We start from the raw sequence: 19,976 nt of genomic DNA on the forward strand, positions 1-19,976 counted from the left end.
ATTGTAAGTGACAGAGGGTGTCTTCTCTCCCTCAACCTGGAGGAGGAGGAGGATGAAAATCTAGCACTGTAGGATCTATGACAAAACTGTATCTGTGCTTCATAATTACTGGTTACATCTTCAGCAGTAGATCCTCAGGACTGAAGTACATTCCACACATCTTGGTCATCTTTTTGGCATTCATGGCCTTTCCTGGCAGCACCGGTACAACCAGATCTATAAGAGTTAAATATATCCACAGAAACATCAGCTTCACATGCATTCACAATTGTGCCACATTTCAGAATGTGAAGAAAAAAAAGAAAAAGAGTTAGAGGATCATTTCTGTGAAATGACATAAAAAAATGCAGAAAAGCATCACCCTCCTCTCTTTCCAAATCTACAAAAAGACTGCTCTCGCATAACAACAGAGCCAGGGGACCAAAACATCTGCACAAACTGGATCCTTTTTTTTCTCTCTACAAATGATCCCTGCAGCAAAACTATAGCTTGCATTTCTCATCATATTATCTTTTACCTTCAAGCAGGGATTCCAAAAACCTACTTATGTAAGAGCCTCTGTTAAAGACAATATTGATCTTTCATCTGGATACACACATAAATAATATGTACCACAATCATGACATCACTTTACTCAAAATACAAAACAGCACATGTATGCAAATATTTTAATATTTTTAATGTTATATATTTTATTTTATATTTTAATTGTCCAGTTGGAACTACTTTTTTTTTTTTTTTTTTTTGCTAAACATTTTAAACTTCAGCAAGTTCAACTGAAGCATGTTCAACGTTATCACATTATGGACAATTTTGTAAATTACAAAAGAATCACTCATGCAATGATAATTCAGGATATGTCATGAACCAGCAAACAGATTTTCTCGCACTACACCAAAAAGAGGAAGTTAAAGTCGTTGCACAATTACAGCAAGACAAAAAAGCACTTCCTCTTGGATCACAGCATTTAGTACCGTGTATGCACCTGGTTTTGATGTCAAAACATAACCAAACACTTGTTTCCTGAAGTATGCATGGAAACACAATGTATTGTACAGTAAATAGGCAGCTGCCATAAAATACCTTTGTGAAATTGATATAGATAACTGACTGGCCATTTACCATTAACTACATTTTACAACAGTAATCACTCAGTTGGTGTTTTGGTTTCAACAATAGTAACCATGGTAAACATATACAAGAGATAAAGACTGAAAAGCATTTATACATTACAAACACAGCACTGTAGTTTGAAAGACTTCCAGCACAAATGATCGTATTAAACATGCTGGCTAAACAGCACTAACTCTCACGCCACGTTTTAGGATTAGGTTATCAGTGAAACCATGTTACCTGGATTTACAGCACTTCCAGGAACAACCTTCAGTTTCTCAGAGCTTATTTTTACAACCTGTTTTACACAATCCCCTAAAACAGAAATATGACGCCAACTGCCACCTATCGGTGAACGAGAGAAATGACAGGTTTGCTCTCACAACCGTTGGCCACAAAGCTACAAGACCACCTAATAAATAATTGCATAAAAAAAAACTGTAAATCTCTATAACATTCATTAAAATGCCATAACTAGAAATACTACTATTGTAAAATCATGAAAAAAAAAAAAAAAAAAAAAAAAGAATAAAGGACCTCCATAAGACAACGTAAGAAGGTTTCGGAAGCCTTTTGTTGCTTTATTTCTTTTGCGGATCACAATGGCGGTCAATATCAAGTATTCACAATAATTGTGATCATAACAGCAGTAACTAGCTCTTCAATTCTGCTCCTGTAGGAGTTTAGCTCCAAACAGAGTAAAACACACCTGAACAAGAAAATCAGGTCTTCAGGATTACCTGAAGATTATAAGCAGGTGTGCCTGGTCAGTGTTGGCGATAAATACTGCAGGACAGTGGACCTTAAGGATCATAAACTGGTGAACATAGTTTTTAAACATTTTTAAACAGTTAGCAACCAGAACATAATATGTTTTGAAAAACAACACAAGCAAATGATCTGGGAGTGTGTATTTTTTCATACATCAAATAATCAAATATTTGAAATTTCCAATTATTGAAGAATAAATCTGTGTAGTCAAAATTCATAAAGAATAATAATGTAAAGGTGAAGAGGACGAAACGTTTGATTACATGTATACATTATTAGAGCATGATTTCCCCCAAAAGACCTCAGCACACTGAAACAATCAAGCAATGCAAGTCACATGCTGCTTTATACATACTGACGGCTTCAAAAACACAAGAGAAGGATCTGAAACTACTGCTGTCTTGTGACAGTTCACTAGAGCTGAAGAAAACCCTCATCCCCTGCAGCATGTGCAAATGATTGGGATCATACAAACATGGCCAAGCCGGCCATTCATTTGCCTTAACACTAACATTGTTCCAAAAATATTTAATTTTCAATTTCTTTAAAAATAAATAAAACCTACACCATTTAAAAGCAGCAGTAAACATCATCAATAAGGCAATAAATTGCATCAAGTAAACAATCTTGCTGCCAGATTGTTCACTCTGTGATGCTCCAGTGGGTTGATGTGCATGATCTCCACTCCGTCTTCCCTGAGCATCCTGACCCCAGTCTGATCATAATGTCTTCAGGAGCTTATGGATATGAACTATCCAATACACTCCCAGTCCATCCGCTCAGGCCTACAGAAAGTTTGTCAGCCTGAGCTGTGGCTGCTGGCCCTCCCTCGTGGGTCTTATGGGAGTGAACGTCTTTGCTCCTTGATTGGAGTGTGGGGTCAACTGAAAGCCCACTGCTGGTGATGGTCTGCTGGATTGCAGGGGCTCATTAATATCTTGTCTCCTTTCTTATGGAGGCAGTTTCCAGAGGACGGATTCTTCAGCAGTTCATCCTAAAATAAACATAACATGAAGAAAATATTAAATAAGACAAGTTACTCATCTGGATGGGGTAAAACTATCAGATCACTGGAATTTAAACTTGCAGATTTAGGTTAAAATAAATGACCTGAAAATTTACCATGAATATCAGCATATTGAATGCTGTATTTTGGTATGCTCACCCTTTGCTTAGTGACAGGATTATTTAATTATTTATTCTAATATTATAATATAAACACATACAGCACTCTACCGTTTAAAAATGTGGGGTCAGTAAGATTCCTAACAATGTTTGAAAGAAGTCTCTTATTCTCACCAAGGCTGTATGCATTGATCCCAAAATATAATAAAAAATGTTATACTGTGAAATATTCAAATGATCCTTCAGAAATCATTCTAATATACGGATTTGGTGCTCAAGAAACATTTCTAAAATTCTGAAAACAGCTTAAATTTATTAAATTTATTTATTTAAGTTCTATATTTTTCATGATTCTCTGATGAACAGAAAAGTTCCAAAGAACAGCATTTATTTGAAACAGAAATATTTGGCTACATTATAAATGTCTTTACGGTCACTTGATTAATTTAATGCATCCTTACTGAATAAAACAATTCATTTAAATACATAAAATCTAAATAAAAAAGCTAATTAAATTGATGAACTGAAAAAAAAAAAAAAACCTGACCATTCACTTTTGAACGGTTTCTTACATTAATATACAACATTTAAAATTTTTTTAAACAACATATTTTTGGCGACATGACATCATTACTGTTTGATCAAGTTCACCTGCTAAAAAGGATTGCAACAAGACAGTAAGTTAAAGGGGACAGATGTAAAATCTGATAACAAATGGAGACAGCAAAAATGAATGGGGATGTAATGATTAACCGCGAGCCGGTTGAAAATCGATTCAAATGTGTGACGATTCAAATCAGTTGAGATGCTAAACAATCGAGATTCATTTAGGGGTAGGAGTTTATATGAATGCATGTCTGAGGGGAGCTTACTGTCTTTATAAAAAGTTTAAATGGTATTTTCTCTTTTTATCTTGCCTCTGTATAATGCATATTAAAGTTCATAAGTGCAGCGCTGCTTTGTTTACAGCGGAAACCAAGGAAACGCTTTAAGCGCCACCTGCTGGCAGAGAGTGAATCTGCGTCTTGTTCAGATTGTCCTCTGCTCAAAACATTGTTTTTGCTTCAAATTTCGAAATTATACAAATCTAATTTAGATTAAAAACTGCTCATGTTGCATGTATGCAGCATCTTTGTTTGGATCATGATTAAAATGCAGTGGTTGCCTCTAATTTTAAATGGAAAGAGCACAGACAAAGCCTTATTTTGTTTATATGAAGAGATTTATATTATTTGTGTTACTCCTTTATTTGATTTGGGGCTTGTTTTAAAATTTCAATTTAGTTTTGTTATTTACATTTACATTATATTTAAATTTTGTTATCTAGCAGATGTTTTTATCCAATGCGACTTACAAATGACGACAATAGAAGCAATCAAAACCAACAAAAAAGCAATAATATGCAAGTGCTATATTAGTATATTATTACAGTGTTATATTTTAATTTCTCAAAGAAATGTGCAGCATTTTGTCCAAGCAATAATAAAAGGACACATTTAATTTATAATTTGTCAAATCAATAAATCAAATCAAATCGTGAGTTGAGTGAACCGTTACATCCCTAAAAACGAAGAAAGGCCAGTTGATTAATTCCTTTCTGTTCTGAGAGGACACTTACTTCTGTGAACACCCATTCTTGTTCCGGAGTCAAACTGCTGCCTTTGCCCTTCAGCGTACAAAGCTCAATCTTCACTGGCTGTGGATAAGGGGACGCATGCAGGCAGAGCTGTTTTCCTATATTATGCCTCAGCTCATTATGTGATGTATATTCAAAGTACTGAAAACAAACACATCATGATAAACCTCCATTCTCTTTGGATCAAGAAGAAAACCACAATCAAGAGCACCTCTACTCTTAATCTCAATGTGAATGAAAGTGATGGTACTATACCTGATTGCCGCCCATGTTGTGACATACATACATAATCACAGGCTTTCCCCCATTGTTACTTTCTCCAACATCCAGACATTGCTGTGCTCCCCTGTTCTTGAGCTACACAAAAATGAAAAAAAATGAAAATAAGCGGTTAGTCCCAGACTGCATTAAAAATGGCTCATCGTCATAAATGTTGCACTTACAGCTCCAAACTTGACAGGGTTAAGATCAGGGACAAAGGCTTCTGGGTAGACATTGGTTAGGTACCAAGAAAAGTTCTTGCACTGTAGGGTTTCTCTGAGTTTCAAACGGTCAGATATATCACCGTAGTTTTTCTACACAACCATACAGGAAACAAAGTCATGCAGTTAATCATATGCTCTTTGCTTACACATATAGTAGATATACTGTAGAACCACAAACACAAGGTTAATATTTTAATCCTCTGAAAGCGAAAGCAATTCTTACATCTTTGGCCATTTTAGCTGCACTTTGGCTGCGTCGATAGTAAATCAGCTTGTAGTCATCCATCCACACCTCAGCCAAGCGCACCTGGTTTCGTGTAATGACCTCTGTACCTTTGGGAAAGGTGTGAGGACTCTTGGTGCGGAACACATGACCCACGACAGAGCAGGGGATTATCTCCAACTGTCCGCCACACTGCCACACCTGACAGCACAAAACACACCTACGTTTGAACAGATCTCATTGTTATGGCTGCAGGTGAATTCTGAAGAGCTGGAACTGACCCTGAAAGACATCTCGACATTTTCTCCACCCCATATCTCCATTTTGTCATCGTAGGTCCCAATTTTCTCAAAATAGGCCTTAGATATAGAAAACAAACCACCAGCAAATGTTGGAGTTCTGAAAGAAAGAACATTTCACATTACATTTCAACAGAAAAATCACTAGTATGCAAAAAAAGATATGAAATGCATTAGTTTTATAGTATTTAATTGTTCATTTTAAAAAAGTTAGTTATTTTCATTTGCATGACAATCTACTTTGTTTTATTGACTAGTATGCAAAAAAAGATATGAAATGCAGCAGTTTGCTCTGTTTATCTTAATGTATTTTTCTACATAAAACTAAGAGGGAAATAGTTTTTTTTTTTAAACAGAGGCTTTGCAAAAAGTTAATATGTATGATGTAGAAAGATATTGTGCAGATTGTAAGGTCAAGATAGGAGACTTACAACACTTTACTATTAGAACTATAATCTATTATAACCTAAGAGGATATAACACGGTGTTCATAATGTCACAAATCATCAAACATGAAAAGTTATAATCACAAAGCAGCAAGCATAATTGTTCTTATGATTATTATTAAAAAGAAGTATTTAATTGTTCATTTTAAAAAAGTTAGTTATTTTCATTTGATTGATTCATAACTTTATCGATACTGTAAAATAAATGCATGTAATATTCATTTCTCCCTTATTTGCTCACACAAATGGTTATTCTGAATTATCCAGATATCATTTCACCAGCTTGTTGCTAAAGGGAAAATGCTGTATATACAAACAATGTAGTGACATAAGATGCGCATGTGACATCATGCATCTTAAATGTGCAATTCAGCTGCACTTGTTCAAGATGGCCGTATAGAGTATACAAAAAGAGGTTATGAATGATGTACTTTATGATGGTATAGGCTGTTTAATTAGCTGAGGACACATGTAGCCTAATCTTAGTAATCTCTTCTAAGACATGGCCATAGTAAACTCAGAGCAAGTGGTTCATTTGATACTCAGTGAAACTTGATACGACTAGCCAAGTCATTTCATTCATGAAAATCGGATTGACAGGAAGAACCTGGTAAAAAAAATTCCAAGTATTTCATTAACACACCACAGTGTGTAAAGGCAAAGTAACAAATCACAGTGAATGTCCAGCAGTGTGACATCATGTTTAGATGCAGCAGAATAACTTCTATCAGACAGAACAAATATAAATCTCATAACTTTCCATTACATGGTTCTCTGGAATTGCGATTGATCAATATTTCCATTTATTAAGTTTTTAGCAAGTAACAAGTAAACAAACAGGATAATGCCCAGGTTATAATCACACAAAAATAAAAAAACCGTCAGAGTAATACAAGACCCCATCTGATCACCCTGTCAGGATTTTTATTTGGGGGGGGAGTAAATGACAATTTTCATTTTTGGGGAACAATCCCTCTAAATGATGAAAAAACAAATACACCTGACTTGGGAAAGGTGATTATTGATGTGTCAATCAGAACAACATGAACACATAAAACTGTATTCGAGCAAGGTTAAATCTGTAAATAAAACATGCGTGACTTACTTTACTGGGTACGTCTCATCTTTGCGTTTAGCGTTCTCGTAATCTGGAATACCCTCCCAGCCGAATGTGAGACTCCAGTCAAAGTTGCCTCTGTTATGGGCACGGGCAGACGACACAGGCTTGTGGAACTGGAAAGAGTTTAAATCAATGGTTGTGATCTCAGGGCTCACCACGGCAGTGGGCTCCTCAACAATGCGAGCAAGGAGAGGCTCGAGCCAGCCATGGAAACACTCACCTATAACAACAAAAACATGACAAAAGAGAAAAGAGGGTTCATAAATATGCTACTCAAGCACATATGCTAAGATGACGTCACATATTTCAACCCTTTCATCATATACAAGGTATCAGAAAACACTACGCAGGTGTAACATGAGTTGCTAGGCTTCAAAAGTGGCTCAACGCGAACAAGATAAGCATCACATACTAGCCCTTTGTCACAAAGCATAACTTTGCAAATGATATGAGTGCCAAAAGAAAGAAAAAAAAAAATACATGGGAGGAACCGCTTTAAGCTCATGCCTGTGCACCTGAAGAGCAGGTTCCTGAAAAACTACTTTCCATCCAGTTGCAAAAAATAACAAGGCTGATGAATGTTAATGACGTGTTAACAGAAACTGGTCTGCTGTGTGAGACAATGAAATTGGGCTGGGCAAGCCATGAAGGATGATGACATATTACGTACAGTGAGCGTCTAGGAAGGTGAGGATTTCTCCCTGAGCTTTGCTGGCTCCGAGAAGCCTCGCGGTGATGAGGCCCTTCCTCTCCAGCTGACGCACTACCTTCACGATCTTCAGTGACTTCACATACTCATCCAGCTTCTCATGGAGGTGTTCTGTAAGAACATACAGTGGGGAAAATATTTATTTCATCTCCTGATAATGTGTTTTTTCTGGATTTTTTGGTTGATAATCTGTCTCTATCCGTTAAAATCTTAAATAAAGATTACATTAATGTAATCTGTTCTTTTTATTTTGTTTAATGTGTATTGTATTGTTGTGATATTGTCTGTATAAGAGTTTTTTATTTTGTTTCCTCTGTATTGTAAAGTACCAATAATATCAATATAACAATATAAAAAAAAAAAATCTCAAACCAGGTATTAATAATCCAGCTTGTTGAGCACCAAATCAGCATAACTGAATGATTTCTGAAGGCTGAAGTAATGGCTGCTGAACATTCAGCTTTGCCATCACAGAAATTATTTGATTTAAAAATATTTTAAATACTCAAAAACGTTTGTTTTTTTAATATAAATATAATTTATTTAATATAATTTGGTTATTTAATATAATAGTATTTCACTATATTACTGATTTACTGTATTTTTGATGAATACTTCATAAGGATAAATGACTTACAACCCCACATTTTTCAGCTGTAGAGCATAACATTAAGTGTCAACTGTCAAGTGTTTTCAATGTGGGATTTTTCAATGTCTAAAAATAGATTGAGCATGTTGCTTCCTGTGGTGAGACTTCAAACAAACTGTCACACTTCCTTTGTCTTATCACTTACAGCACTAACAAAGTACCTAAAACCAATGAGAATGAATCTAATGAGGAGAAAAATTTTAAGTTCTTACTTTAAGTTTAACATTTCATTGCCAGTAAGTTTGTATTATTTTCTCTACAATGCAATTTGATTTCCTTTGTTTCCTCAGACAGTTTTTTTTTTTGGCATCCTTAACTGGTTCTTTGATCTTTTACTGTATGTCTGTGACATTTTTCATCCATCTTAAGATGCACTCATACAAGTGACATTCCACTTAATAAAACTGTTTGCCACTGAGCCAAGAATATAGATTAACACTATTTCTACAGGTAGTTAATTTTTACAGCATAAACTGATAAGGCCGGGCCCACCTGCTGTGCTGGCGTCATCCACCAGTATGATTTCTTTGAGGAAGGCCGCCGGGGAGGTGTGCAGAACACTGTACACGGTGCGCAGAAGTGTTGACCATGCCTCGTTATGAAACACAATGATCACACTCGTGGTGGGGAGTAGAGGACAGCGGCGAAACTTTCGCTCAACACACCTATAATAGATGCATGAAAAAAAATTATATATGTGTGTACTATATATGCACATGTAAACTCAAATTACACGCACACATTTTTTTTTATGTGTATTTTTATAGTTTACGTGTGTTTTTTGGTGTTTTTTGTTTTTTTTGTTATATTATGTTTAAATAAGAATGTCAACAAATGTCATCTTGCCTTCTAGCATAAATAAAATAAGTTTCATTGTTTTATATTTCACTTCAGTTTTGTTTCCCCAAATAATGAAAGCATTTTTATGGTTTAGTTTGTTAACTACAAAATCCCTGACAAACATACGCACCTCAAAAAGTTGAAGGTAATATTCTAAGACATAATTCTCAAAATACACGTTTAAACACGGTAGTTATCAGTATTATAAATATGAGGACGTATGCAAATTGCTCAAGGCCTGTTACTTAACACAGTGTTTAACTATAATAAGATTTAAAGGGAAACATAACACATCAACCTATTGTTCAGTGATGCAACAGGTGAAGGTGTGATTAGAAACTGCCAAAGCAGCAAAACAGTAAAGACTCTAATCTACAATGAGTGTTTGGGCAGCATTTATATGGTGTTAGCCCCAGTCCTTAAATCAACAGATAAATCTGCACCCTTATGTTTCTGTGTAAACAGATCAAATGAGTGAACGTAAATTTAAAGGCATCTGAAATGCCAGCAAACATTAGAACACGTCATGAGTGCTGCCTTACTTCAACCTATGAAGGGAATCATTATTATGGCGGATTGGTTGCTGAATTGAATGAATTGTTTGTATTCCACATTTTCTCATGGTGCCAAACAATGTGCCCATTCTTACTCGGGTGGACGGGTGTCATCTCCAAGACTGCGGTGCAAGGAGATTCGGTCACTGGCAAACTGGTTAAAGCAGTGCCTGGTCATGCCCTCCTGCTTCTCCTTCTCCTCCTCCGCAGTCATGCTGGCTTTCTGGAAGGCTGCGCCATTGGCTCCTGGTGCTTCAGGGTCCTGAGGAGGTCTCTCAATCCATGGTTTGAGATCGGCCTGAGTGTAGAAACCCGGGGGGCAGTTTCGATCTGGGGTGGGCAGCACTCCCACCGACGGGGGTTGCGGGGCTCCGATCTGGAAGGCAAAGTTATTAACCGCCCCACGGACCATCTCCAATACCCTCTCCTTTTTGTTAGAGAGATCTTGTAGCCAGGGGTCCTGAAGCGAACCGCTGCCAACGTCCCTCTGGAGCACCACCAGAATGACCATAAAAAGTGTGCCACCCAGAATAGTAAGCTTCAGGGGGGAGAGACGACGTCTCAGACGCATTCTGTTGGCCAATCTAGATCACCAAACTGTGAAAACAGACAACAATGATCACTTACGAAAGAAAATTATTGTTTATTTACACAAACTCCACAACAAAGCAAGCCATGCCCCACTCTTAATTAGCAAAGAAAGCCTGCACTGTGGACTCTCAAACGGATCACAGCAACAGAGCAAACAAACCTCACCTGACAACAAACACCCTCTGCACCTGATCCTTCCTTCGCCCTGTTGGATCCACGTGGCACACTCCCACTACACTTACTGGGCGGCGTTGGAAGCTTTGCATAAATACACTTCAAAACTGTGACACGTCGCCTGTGATCTGACTAACTATACAGGGGAAAAAAATGGATCTCACCAGCTGCTTGGTAGGAGTTTAATGGTCAGGACTGGCACATTTAAAGCACTATTATTCCTGCATTTCAACCTCAAGTAATTACTTTCAAATTAGGAAATGTCAGGACAATGGAACTTATGGTGTGAAATGAATCAGTAACCTCGGTGCCCATGGAACCAGTCTATTTTAAAACATCTACATCACAAATCCCAAGACGGGTAATGGCCAACAGAGACAGACAGGCCGACTTCTGCAATTTTTCTGCGTAGGTGTTCAGACTTACCCAATCATTCAAACTAAAACTGGTTTTCCTGCATTGATACTGAGTCATATGTTGAATGTTTATGAGCTCAAATGGCCATTATCATTAACCGCAAGTTATGAAGTAACATATTGGTTAAACTACATTTTCCCTTAATGAATAATGTGTGTTTCTAAAATTTCGCAAACCCCAAGCACTTCCTTAAAGTTTAAACATGAAAAATAATGCCACGCAACATGACAACTAAGCGAAACTTATCTGAATAGATAAGGAAGTGAGTGAAGAATATATGATGGTTACATTTTTTACAGTATGAAACAAATTTTAACCTTTCACAGCCTTCTATGGGCCTTATTTTCGAATACATGATAAAAAATGAACGACGAACGAGCTTTTGTGTTATAGAAAAGGGTAGCCCATACTATTAAAAAATAAAGATGAAACCCGCTCATATCAAGGAGGAAAGGAAGATACGCCGATGTTAGCCTATACTTTTTGTTGACAAAAGCCATGACGCGAAACACGTTGAAACAAATAAAGAACTTGTTTAATTAAACCTTCAAAACTTACCTGTAATAATTCAGTCAATTATGTGCTTCGCCCTGAGGCAGATAGATACGCGGTTCCTCGTCTAACGAGACACCGTTTGTTTGAGCTGCGAGTCGATGGACGGATGTTGTTACTCTGTAACTCCGCGTTTTAGAGATATTTGGTTCACTAAGCGCGCGACGGTTTCACGCGATCAGCAGCACTGGCCTCCCGGCTTCCCTTTGAACGCAACAGGTGCCATTCGTTCAAATGATTGAAAGTCGTCTGGGTCCTAAAGCCGGAGCTTCCTTCAAGTGATGATGGGGATTTTGATTCATCTCAGTGATTCGAATCTGTTGAGAGTGTGTTCGTGTTCAACAAAAAGATTCATTCACGGATACTTTCTGAGGTTTGCTGTAGCTACATCAGCAGGTAGCGAGTCACTGAAGGATTCATCAACCGATTCATTCAAAACAAACAGTCGTTTGCGTGTCCAAATCTGCTTAAATAGTTTCATCCCAAGCATCTCCTCACAGGTAAAAAGCAAACACGCTTCAAAAGGGAGATTCAGTGAACCACAGTCCATGGAAGTGAACGAGAATGATTCACTTTAAAGATTCATTCAAAAACATCAATTCGCTCAACAAATGCCTTAAATCTGGGATGACAGATTTTTTTTCAGCCAAGTGAAAATTCTGCTAAACATTTAGGATGATTTCAGTGTTGCTTTGCACTTGTCTAAAATTGGATGGCGTTAATTAAGTGAATATTCTTCTAAATATTTGGGTTGTTAACTGGGATGCAATTAAATTCAATGCCTCTTGTGTCGCGTACGTGTAACCGAATACAGATTTATTCAGACATTTGAGAAAGGCAGGCCAAGAGGAAATGGGGTCGGTACTTCTGTAGGAGAGAATCGTGATTACAAACTATCGACTGACACTGCCGCTACTTGAAGAAAAGACACCAAGCTGAGCACGAACAAAGAGAAGAGTCCATTAACACAACAATCACTAGAGCCACTCACACCCAACAATGGCCTGTCTGTCTACATGATAGCTTCGTTTTGAGGTATTAAATTCTCTTGATGTACAGTATAAAGGTTAAAAAAGGAAACCTTTTTAACGGTTTAACAAATGGCACGCTCCAAATGATGTATGCTACACTATATTCATTACTTAACGTTTTAGCCTAATATGTTCAATAAAATATCTAACATAAAATGAACTTAGCACAAAAACTAATCCAAAAAAACAATCTCTTGCACTCATATTTAATTGATTGCTGTAAAATAATTTTTATTTGACTAATTTTAATTAATAAAAACGTCATGTTTTTGCACATCATTGTTACAGTTATGAATTTATGGTGAAAATTAATAATCAAATTTAGCTTGCCCTCCTAAGGTTGACAATAAGTTTTACTTCTGAAGGTTATGATTTCACTGACCACTTGTTAAAAGTATTTTAGATTCAATTGTATACCATATTTGTGGAAAGTGCCTAATATTTAACCTTTTTGTCCAGCTTATTCTGACTGTGGCCTGTATGTCCACTTGTAATTAAAATGAGAAGAAATGAACGACAAATTTCACAAACTAGTGTTGTTTGGATACACATAACGTTATGCTTAAATAAAACACCCAATTTACTGATTTGCCACCTTTTAATAAAAAAGGTCCTGAAAGGTCCATGTAACACAAACATATTTGAACTAAAAACCATATGTGCTTTTACGTCTATGACAAAGTGAGAATGTTAAACATACATGTACATTCATGTTGGGAAATTCATGTTCAGGACGGTGAAGGATATTTCTTGCAACACAATCATCATGATGCATCTATAGGCTACATTGGGAATGGTAAATTCCAGAATATGACAGCAACGCTAACCTACTGTATGCGTTTGACCAGTAATTGCATAATTGTTTTAAAATGTTGACAAATGTGCAAGCGTGACTAAGAACGCTCACGAGGAAATGCTGAAATGGAGTCATGCTGAACAGTGTGAAATGAACAACAGTACAGTTGCAGCAACCGTTAACCCAACGGGCCTGTCAGCACATTTACACATATTTACAAGAGTCTTAAGACTATACTGTTGCTGACCATACTGTGCTGGAATTATATGAGGTCTTGGTCATATTTGGGTTAATTTTTTTCACTGATTTATACATTAATGAATTAAGAGCTGACATTTGTGTAACACTCAAATGAGTAGGAAATGACATCAGTTCACAACTGAACACATAAATGCAAAGAATTTAATCTAATTAGCACTTAATCTGGCAAAAAAGAAGCTATTTTTCATTTTATAAACCTCACAGTGAGCTATTATGCCCTTTTAAAGATAACAGACACACATTTACACACCGTCCACACACGTGAACAAATGACTAAGGAAAATGTGTCAGTACCATTTTCGTCCTTAATTTACCTCATTTGTACACAAATACTAAAAGGGAAAAACACGTTGATCACTCATAAATCATACGAACTATAAATACAAGTCACTTGTATTAGGATTCCTGTTTCTAAGGCCTTCAATGAAGACAGATGTTTTTTGCTTTAGTGTTTATAATAGAATACAGCGTGGTAGAGAGTGACAGGAGGCCAAAAAAGGAAATCCAGAGAAATGAATAACACTTGTTCGGACATTTCAAACAGTTTGCCAGGCGTGTGTAGTGTTCCTATATCAAATACTTTGTTCTTTGGTCAGTTTCTTCTTGCTTCTTGATGCTTGCATATATAATCATTTTTTATTTACATGGTTTAAAACCTGTCAAAATAAATAAAGAATTCAAATTTTGGCATGGAAGAAGTCTTTCCCACGAAATAAAAAAGAAAACCAAACATTCTTCAAAGTCTTCTCATCTAAGGCAACAGTTCTTCATCAAATCTTTTAGGTAGAGCATACCTCATTATTCCCAATAGGTGCATATATAAATACCACACATGCCCACTAGTACTTGTGAGCTAGAGAACTTGAATGAGTGGTTATATTTGGATCTGCTCAAATCCCATTCTGAGCCTTTCGTTGTCCTTCCTTCATTTCAGTGCATTGAGAGGCAATTGGTCAGTGTTAACTGCAGACAGGACCACTGTTGAGGAAGTAAGTGGTCATATCTCCTTTCCCCTTCACTTTCACCAGTCCACGGCACTCCAGCTGGTAGCCCTTACTTTCTAGAACATGGTATAAGTCAGTGGTCACCTATAGGAAATCAAGAAAAACATCATAAACATTACACACTGAATTCTAATCAGCCAAAAAGTAAAGATGAGGTGTGCAATTTCTGCAGAACCTAAGGGAAATGCAAAAATAAAGTCAGTTTTCAAATGGCCAATTCAACTGTCTGCCATTGGTTGGATAAACAGATAGCCACACCCCAAACTCAGTTGCTATGCCAGGCTGGTCGAGATGCTCAAACAGACAGAGCAATGTTTTTAAACAACCACAGAGTCAGTGTTAACACTTTTCAGGGAAATCAACTAACAAAAGTATCCTTAATTCTACACATTTAACTGGAGAAGGAAGTATTTAGAAATTTAAGTTCATTTTAAATTTCTCAATTCACTTTAAGCATTAACTAAGTAGCTAAAAAGCTAAAACTGCAATTGCAGTAACATGAAGATAGAGGGCAGCACCATCTCTATAAATACAATGTTGCACATAGTAAGTGATGTATAGTCTTGCACTTTTGACAAAGGAAATTCATGGGGGATTCGAAGCTGTGTTTTACCAAAAATAGTCTTGTATAAGCAAAGAGTTTATGATGTTGTGGTTACCTGGATACGATCAGGAACACCTGTGCTGTCCATGCGACTGGCCACATTCACTGTGTTGCCCCATATGTCATACTGAGGCTTTCTGGCTCCAATCACACCAGCAACCACTGGCCCAATGTTCAAACCTGTGGTGAAAATACATTCATCACTGTCTGCTCTAACAAACTCCCGAGCCTATGAGTCTATGCAAGCCAATTCATAAACACTGTCTTTGCACTAAGTTAAATATATCAGGCAAAGTTCACAGTGAAGACCTTCTTACCTATCTTCATCTGAAAGTTGTTGAATGAGTGTTCGTTGATGTACTTCATCTGTTCTCGTAGCCTCATGGCATAGTCAGCAAGAGCTAGAATGTGTGTGCGGCCCTCTTTGTCGTAAGTCGAGTCGTTCAATCCAGATGCTGCCATGTAAGTACTACCAATAGTTTTGATCTTCTCCAGCTGCTTATATTTCTCTTCAGAAATGATCTATTAACAGTAAAGAACATAAGATTTATAAAAGCTGTTTTCTACATAAAGGTGATCACCCCATGTTTTATTTGTTTTGTCTTGTTAATCTCCAATCTGTAAAACACTTTGGTCATGGAGTAAATTAATCATGCATTACGAATACTGTAACTTATAATACTATAACACTATAACTTCTACAGTGGCATTGGTAACCAAAACATTTGCTTTTACATGGTACTTTTGTCTTCACACCAGTAGGTGTCAGTAGAAAGCCAAAGACTTCTGCAAAATCAAATAGTCTTCTGAAATTCTGACATCACAAAATGACAACGTTCTTACCTCATCAAAGTCAGCGATGATCTCGTTGAGCAGTCTCAGGCACTCCACACCCTCATTGTTGGCCTCCAGTTCAGTGTAAAACTCTGAGAAGTTGCTTATGGAGGCAAACATAACGGCCACACATTCACATGACTGATAGTAGAGCTCATCGTTTCGACGTTCTCGCGCGAGGAAGTGGGCAGCCACATCTTTTGGCAGGATGTTGTGAAGGAGACGACGGTTGTAGGCCTGCAGCTCCTCCATCTCCTCTTTCTCTTCAGTGGCCTGGTGAAGAATGACAGCGAACAAGTCATCGACTATGCTGGGATGCTACTGGAAATGTATTTTCGCTAAGAGATCGATTCAAAGACGGACTACACACCTGTAGCTTCCACAGGAAGTCAAGGCGTGCGGTGGACTCGACCTGCTGTGCGTGCAGATAGAGAGCCAGTACAAATACAGTGAGGATGACTGGAATCGACACCCTCAGAGACACTTTAGTCACTGTTTCCTGGCTATGTGGGAAAACAACAACACACACAGATTGGAGTTTGTCAGAGACTGAGCAAAAAAACATGACGAGTAGTAGAGTAAAGTTTCTGTGTTGTAGCTCATATCTATGTTGTGAAACTTACAACTCTCATATATTTGCATATATACAGTAAATAGTTTTTGAAATATGTTGACAGAATTGAAAAGAGCAGACAAATACACACTACAAGCAAACACTGGAATCTACTTTGTGCTAATATTCTAAAGTTCTTTCTGTCTTTGAACCATCTCTCTTACAATCGTAGTACAAAATAACGCATAACATGAACTCACCAATAATTTGTTTCATTGAAAGAATACCTGCGTAAAAACAGACATATTTCCGTTAGTGACCAACATGACCCACTAAAAATAAACACCCAGAAAAATATGGGTCATTCACATTAAAAGGTTATGTGTACCACATTTGTGTCCCCACATATACATTATTTCATTAAAAATATTTAAATCGGTTGACAGAGTCATTTAAAACAAATCTTATTTTAAATGCTAATACATTTTTATAAGTAACTTCAGTCAAGTTTGCATGTGCCCATTCTTCACTATTACGGTACATCTGGCAATGGCAAAGCACCACCCTTAGAGTTTATCTGAGGATAGTGTAAGATGAATTCAACAGATCACACACACCTGCAGCGCTTCTGTGAATGGAGAAAACAGAAAAACTATAGGCTTACATAAAGGAATATAGGCATATACACTAAATATATTTCACTTGAATCATATTGACAGATTAACGAAACGAAAGAAAAAATGTGCTAAATTACGGTTCATTGTGACATGTTCCAAAGTTTTCGGAAAGGAAAACGAAACAGCAGAGAGTAGTTTTCCTTATTTTGCAAAAGCTTTACAGTTTTAATTATTTTTTTAAAAGCTTGACAGCTTTGAATAATGTCTTGCTTCTGTATAACCAATCAGCCTTAGTACGACCATCGTGCCGACGCCTTACACGCACAAAAAACATAATTAACAATAATTTTGCTATATTGAAGCTTGTTCATTATCAAAATAAAACAGAGTTAAAGAAACAAATAAAAAAGTTACACTGCTCCAATTTGTAGCGTTCAGTGTGACTGCGCCTCACTGTGCTGATATAGCCGATGTGAAGGATGATGTTTTATGTCGATGAAAGTACAAACACTATATAATAAATAATATTTTAGCATCCAGATACGTCTGGAATATGAAAACATTTGGATTCGTACCGAATGAGAGAGGTAGGCATCAGCTTCACCTTAAATTAATTTGTTTTTGGATTGATGTTTTTATAGTCTAAACTTTTGAGGATTTGTTTTGGAGAGAAACTAATTACTGTTTTTATAATGTTTGTAAACATTTTGCTTTAGCCTGCAGGCATTTTAGCCTTCATTATTTCGTAAAGTAATATGGCTAATAAAATGCGACGTGACATGCGACTCTTGTTTTTTTTTTTTTTCACTCATAAAACGCAATCTTATACAAGTGTTTTTTTTTACAATGCAGCAAATATTTTTAAATATCTTAAAAATACTTTAATGTCTTTAAAGTGTTGATAGATTTTTTTTTTGTTTGTTTGTTTAGTAGCCTACATTTGGCCAAAATCTAGAAAAGATGATGTTGTACTGGCTGTGACTAAGTGCAGCGGTTTATTGGCTAACGTTACCAGATCTCTCTTTTTTTTTGTTTTTTTTTTGAGTTTTTTAATCTATGTGGTTGTTTATTATTGTTGTTGGTTAAGGTAGGTTGTTTTTAAAAAATAATGTTATTAACCGGTATTTCTTCCACCCGAACCGGTTTTGGATAGGTAATAATATCAGAAGAACGCAGGAACAGAAACATTAAAATATCGATTCTGCTCAGAGTTAACCAATTGCATTTTTGTTTTTTCGTTTTCAAGCCCTGATTGTGAATGTGTTACAACCACTGACCATTTTAGCAGTTCTTAGACCTAAAAAAGACACAAAATGTATTTTGACACAAAAATGTCTTGGATTAAAACATTTTTTTCTGTTATAATGTTAAACTCAAAATCAAACCAATGCCACAGCAAAAAAAATTATATGCTACAAAATACACTCCATTATTTAAAGAGTTAAATATTAATATAAATATTAATTCCTAAAGATTTTAAAGAGTTTTTTCCAATTAAACTTTCAAAAAAAGAATGAAGAAATAAATTAAAAGCAGTCAGTAGTTCTCTTTTTGTTGTCAATACGGTTTCATTTTATTAGACATATTTTATTAATATGTAGATGTGCAACTGAGTATGCACTCTATATTGATGATAGTGTAGTTTTCTAGTCATTTTAGTATTGACCTAATGCCATTGACTTACAAGATGACTTTTACATATCCACTCTATATGTTTGCAGAGAATAACACTCACATTGCTTTGGCGGTGACGAGCAGGTCAGCGTTGTCTAGCAGCGTGACTAGAGGCCACTCCACTAGCAGCAGGAAGCAGACCTGGATGAAGAGCATGAGGACCAGCTTGCCTATACTGCTGATGTGCAGGAACACGGAGCAGCACAGCAGAGTCAGCAGCACACTGTATGTGAAATACTAGAAGCACAGGAGCAACACCACACATATCATCATACTGTTACCGTGACAACAGGGGCCAAATCATAAAAGTTTCAAAATAAATCATTGAGTTTTTGCATAAGTTTGCTTAAAAAAATAGTTTTAATGGTTTTCAGTGAGCAAGAAACTGTTGTGATCATATATGCACAGTGCAGACATACATGTACAGATGGTCACACACTGACCTTGGGTAAAGGACATGCTGAAGGCTGCCCGAGACAGAAGAAGAAGGGGTCCTGTACTAGTCCAGTCAGGTTATACAGCAGACACAGCGTAACTGAATCAGAAATATTCAACTGTCCAGCCACACATTTTACCAGATCCTCCCGGTCACAGGTAAACTGGCAGAGAAATTAAAAAAAATGTAGTAGTGTAAAACAATAGAAAAGGTGCACGTTTGTGTTTACTTAAAGGGGTCATGAACAGTAAGAACTTGGTCCTTTGTTAACTTAATTTAACCGTGGATTCATTTACAAACAGGGCACAATTCAATGCATTTTTTTTTTTTTTTTTTAGAAAGATTGAAACTAAAAGACGCTGATGTGCCGACTATATTGGATCCGGCAGTAATGTCGCAACACACAAGTGTGAGTAACTGTTTTTATCATTTGGGCACTATTGCTTTGTCTCTTCTTACACA

General features: G+C 36.6%; 2 protein-coding genes across 9 annotated transcripts in view; both read right to left on the reverse strand.

Moving 5' to 3' along the window:
• Positions 1 to 1,668: 1,668 nt before the first annotated feature.
• On the reverse strand, positions 1,669 to 11,965 carry LOC109056839 (polypeptide N-acetylgalactosaminyltransferase 6-like). The gene is made up of 11 exons (XM_019074028.2): positions 11,711 to 11,965; positions 10,066 to 10,567; positions 9,069 to 9,241; positions 7,889 to 8,038; positions 7,204 to 7,438; positions 5,635 to 5,752; positions 5,354 to 5,554; positions 5,089 to 5,220; positions 4,901 to 5,002; positions 4,628 to 4,786; positions 1,669 to 2,878 (listed from the first exon to the last, which is right to left on the reverse strand). Exons 2-11 carry the CDS (start codon positions 10,539 to 10,541, stop codon positions 2,765 to 2,767), a joined length of 1,860 nt encoding a protein of 619 aa, XP_018929573.1. The 5' UTR covers positions 10,542 to 10,567; positions 11,711 to 11,965; the 3' UTR covers positions 1,669 to 2,764.
• Positions 11,966 to 13,340: 1,375 nt separating this feature from the next.
• The window catches only part of LOC109056841 (adenylate cyclase type 6-like), a 37,070-nt gene continuing 30,434 nt past the window's right edge, over positions 13,341 to 19,976 (reverse strand). For all 8 annotated transcript variants that reach the window (XM_042750131.1, XM_042750130.1, XM_042750133.1 and 5 more), the window contains 8 exons: positions 19,522 to 19,677; positions 19,140 to 19,315; positions 17,048 to 17,074; positions 16,605 to 16,737; positions 16,244 to 16,507; positions 15,718 to 15,922; positions 15,456 to 15,580; positions 13,341 to 14,880 (listed from right to left, as the gene is read on the reverse strand). In XM_042750131.1, the coding sequence (XP_042606065.1) occupies positions 14,752 to 14,880; positions 15,456 to 15,580; positions 15,718 to 15,922; positions 16,244 to 16,507; positions 16,605 to 16,737; positions 17,048 to 17,074; positions 19,140 to 19,315; positions 19,522 to 19,677 (1,215 nt within the window). In that variant the 3' untranslated portion in view covers positions 13,341 to 14,751. The remainder of the gene's footprint in view (positions 14,881 to 15,455; positions 15,581 to 15,717; positions 15,923 to 16,243; positions 16,508 to 16,604; positions 16,738 to 17,047; positions 17,075 to 19,139; positions 19,316 to 19,521; positions 19,678 to 19,976) is intronic.

This window comes from Cyprinus carpio, chromosome B23, assembly GCF_018340385.1.
Source record: "Cyprinus carpio isolate SPL01 chromosome B23, ASM1834038v1, whole genome shotgun sequence".
Taxonomy (NCBI): Eukaryota; Metazoa; Chordata; class Actinopteri; order Cypriniformes; family Cyprinidae; genus Cyprinus; species Cyprinus carpio.

What these genes read in the sequence shown, in the direction of transcription:
- LOC109056839 (XM_019074028.2), bottom strand. Translation starts at nt 10,541, where the DNA reads ATGCGTCTGAGACGTCGTCTCTCCCCCCTGAAGCTTACTATTCTGGGT. An exon ending in ACAACATGGGCGGCAATCAG is followed by an intron (nt 4,787 to 4,900) that starts GTATAGTACCAT and finishes GTTTGTTTTCAG; the next exon opens with TACTTTGAATATACATCACA. An exon ending in AAGAATGGGTGTTCACAGAA is followed by an intron (nt 2,879 to 4,627) that starts GTAAGTGTCCTC and finishes TGTTTATTTTAG; the next exon opens with GATGAACTGCTGAAGAATCC.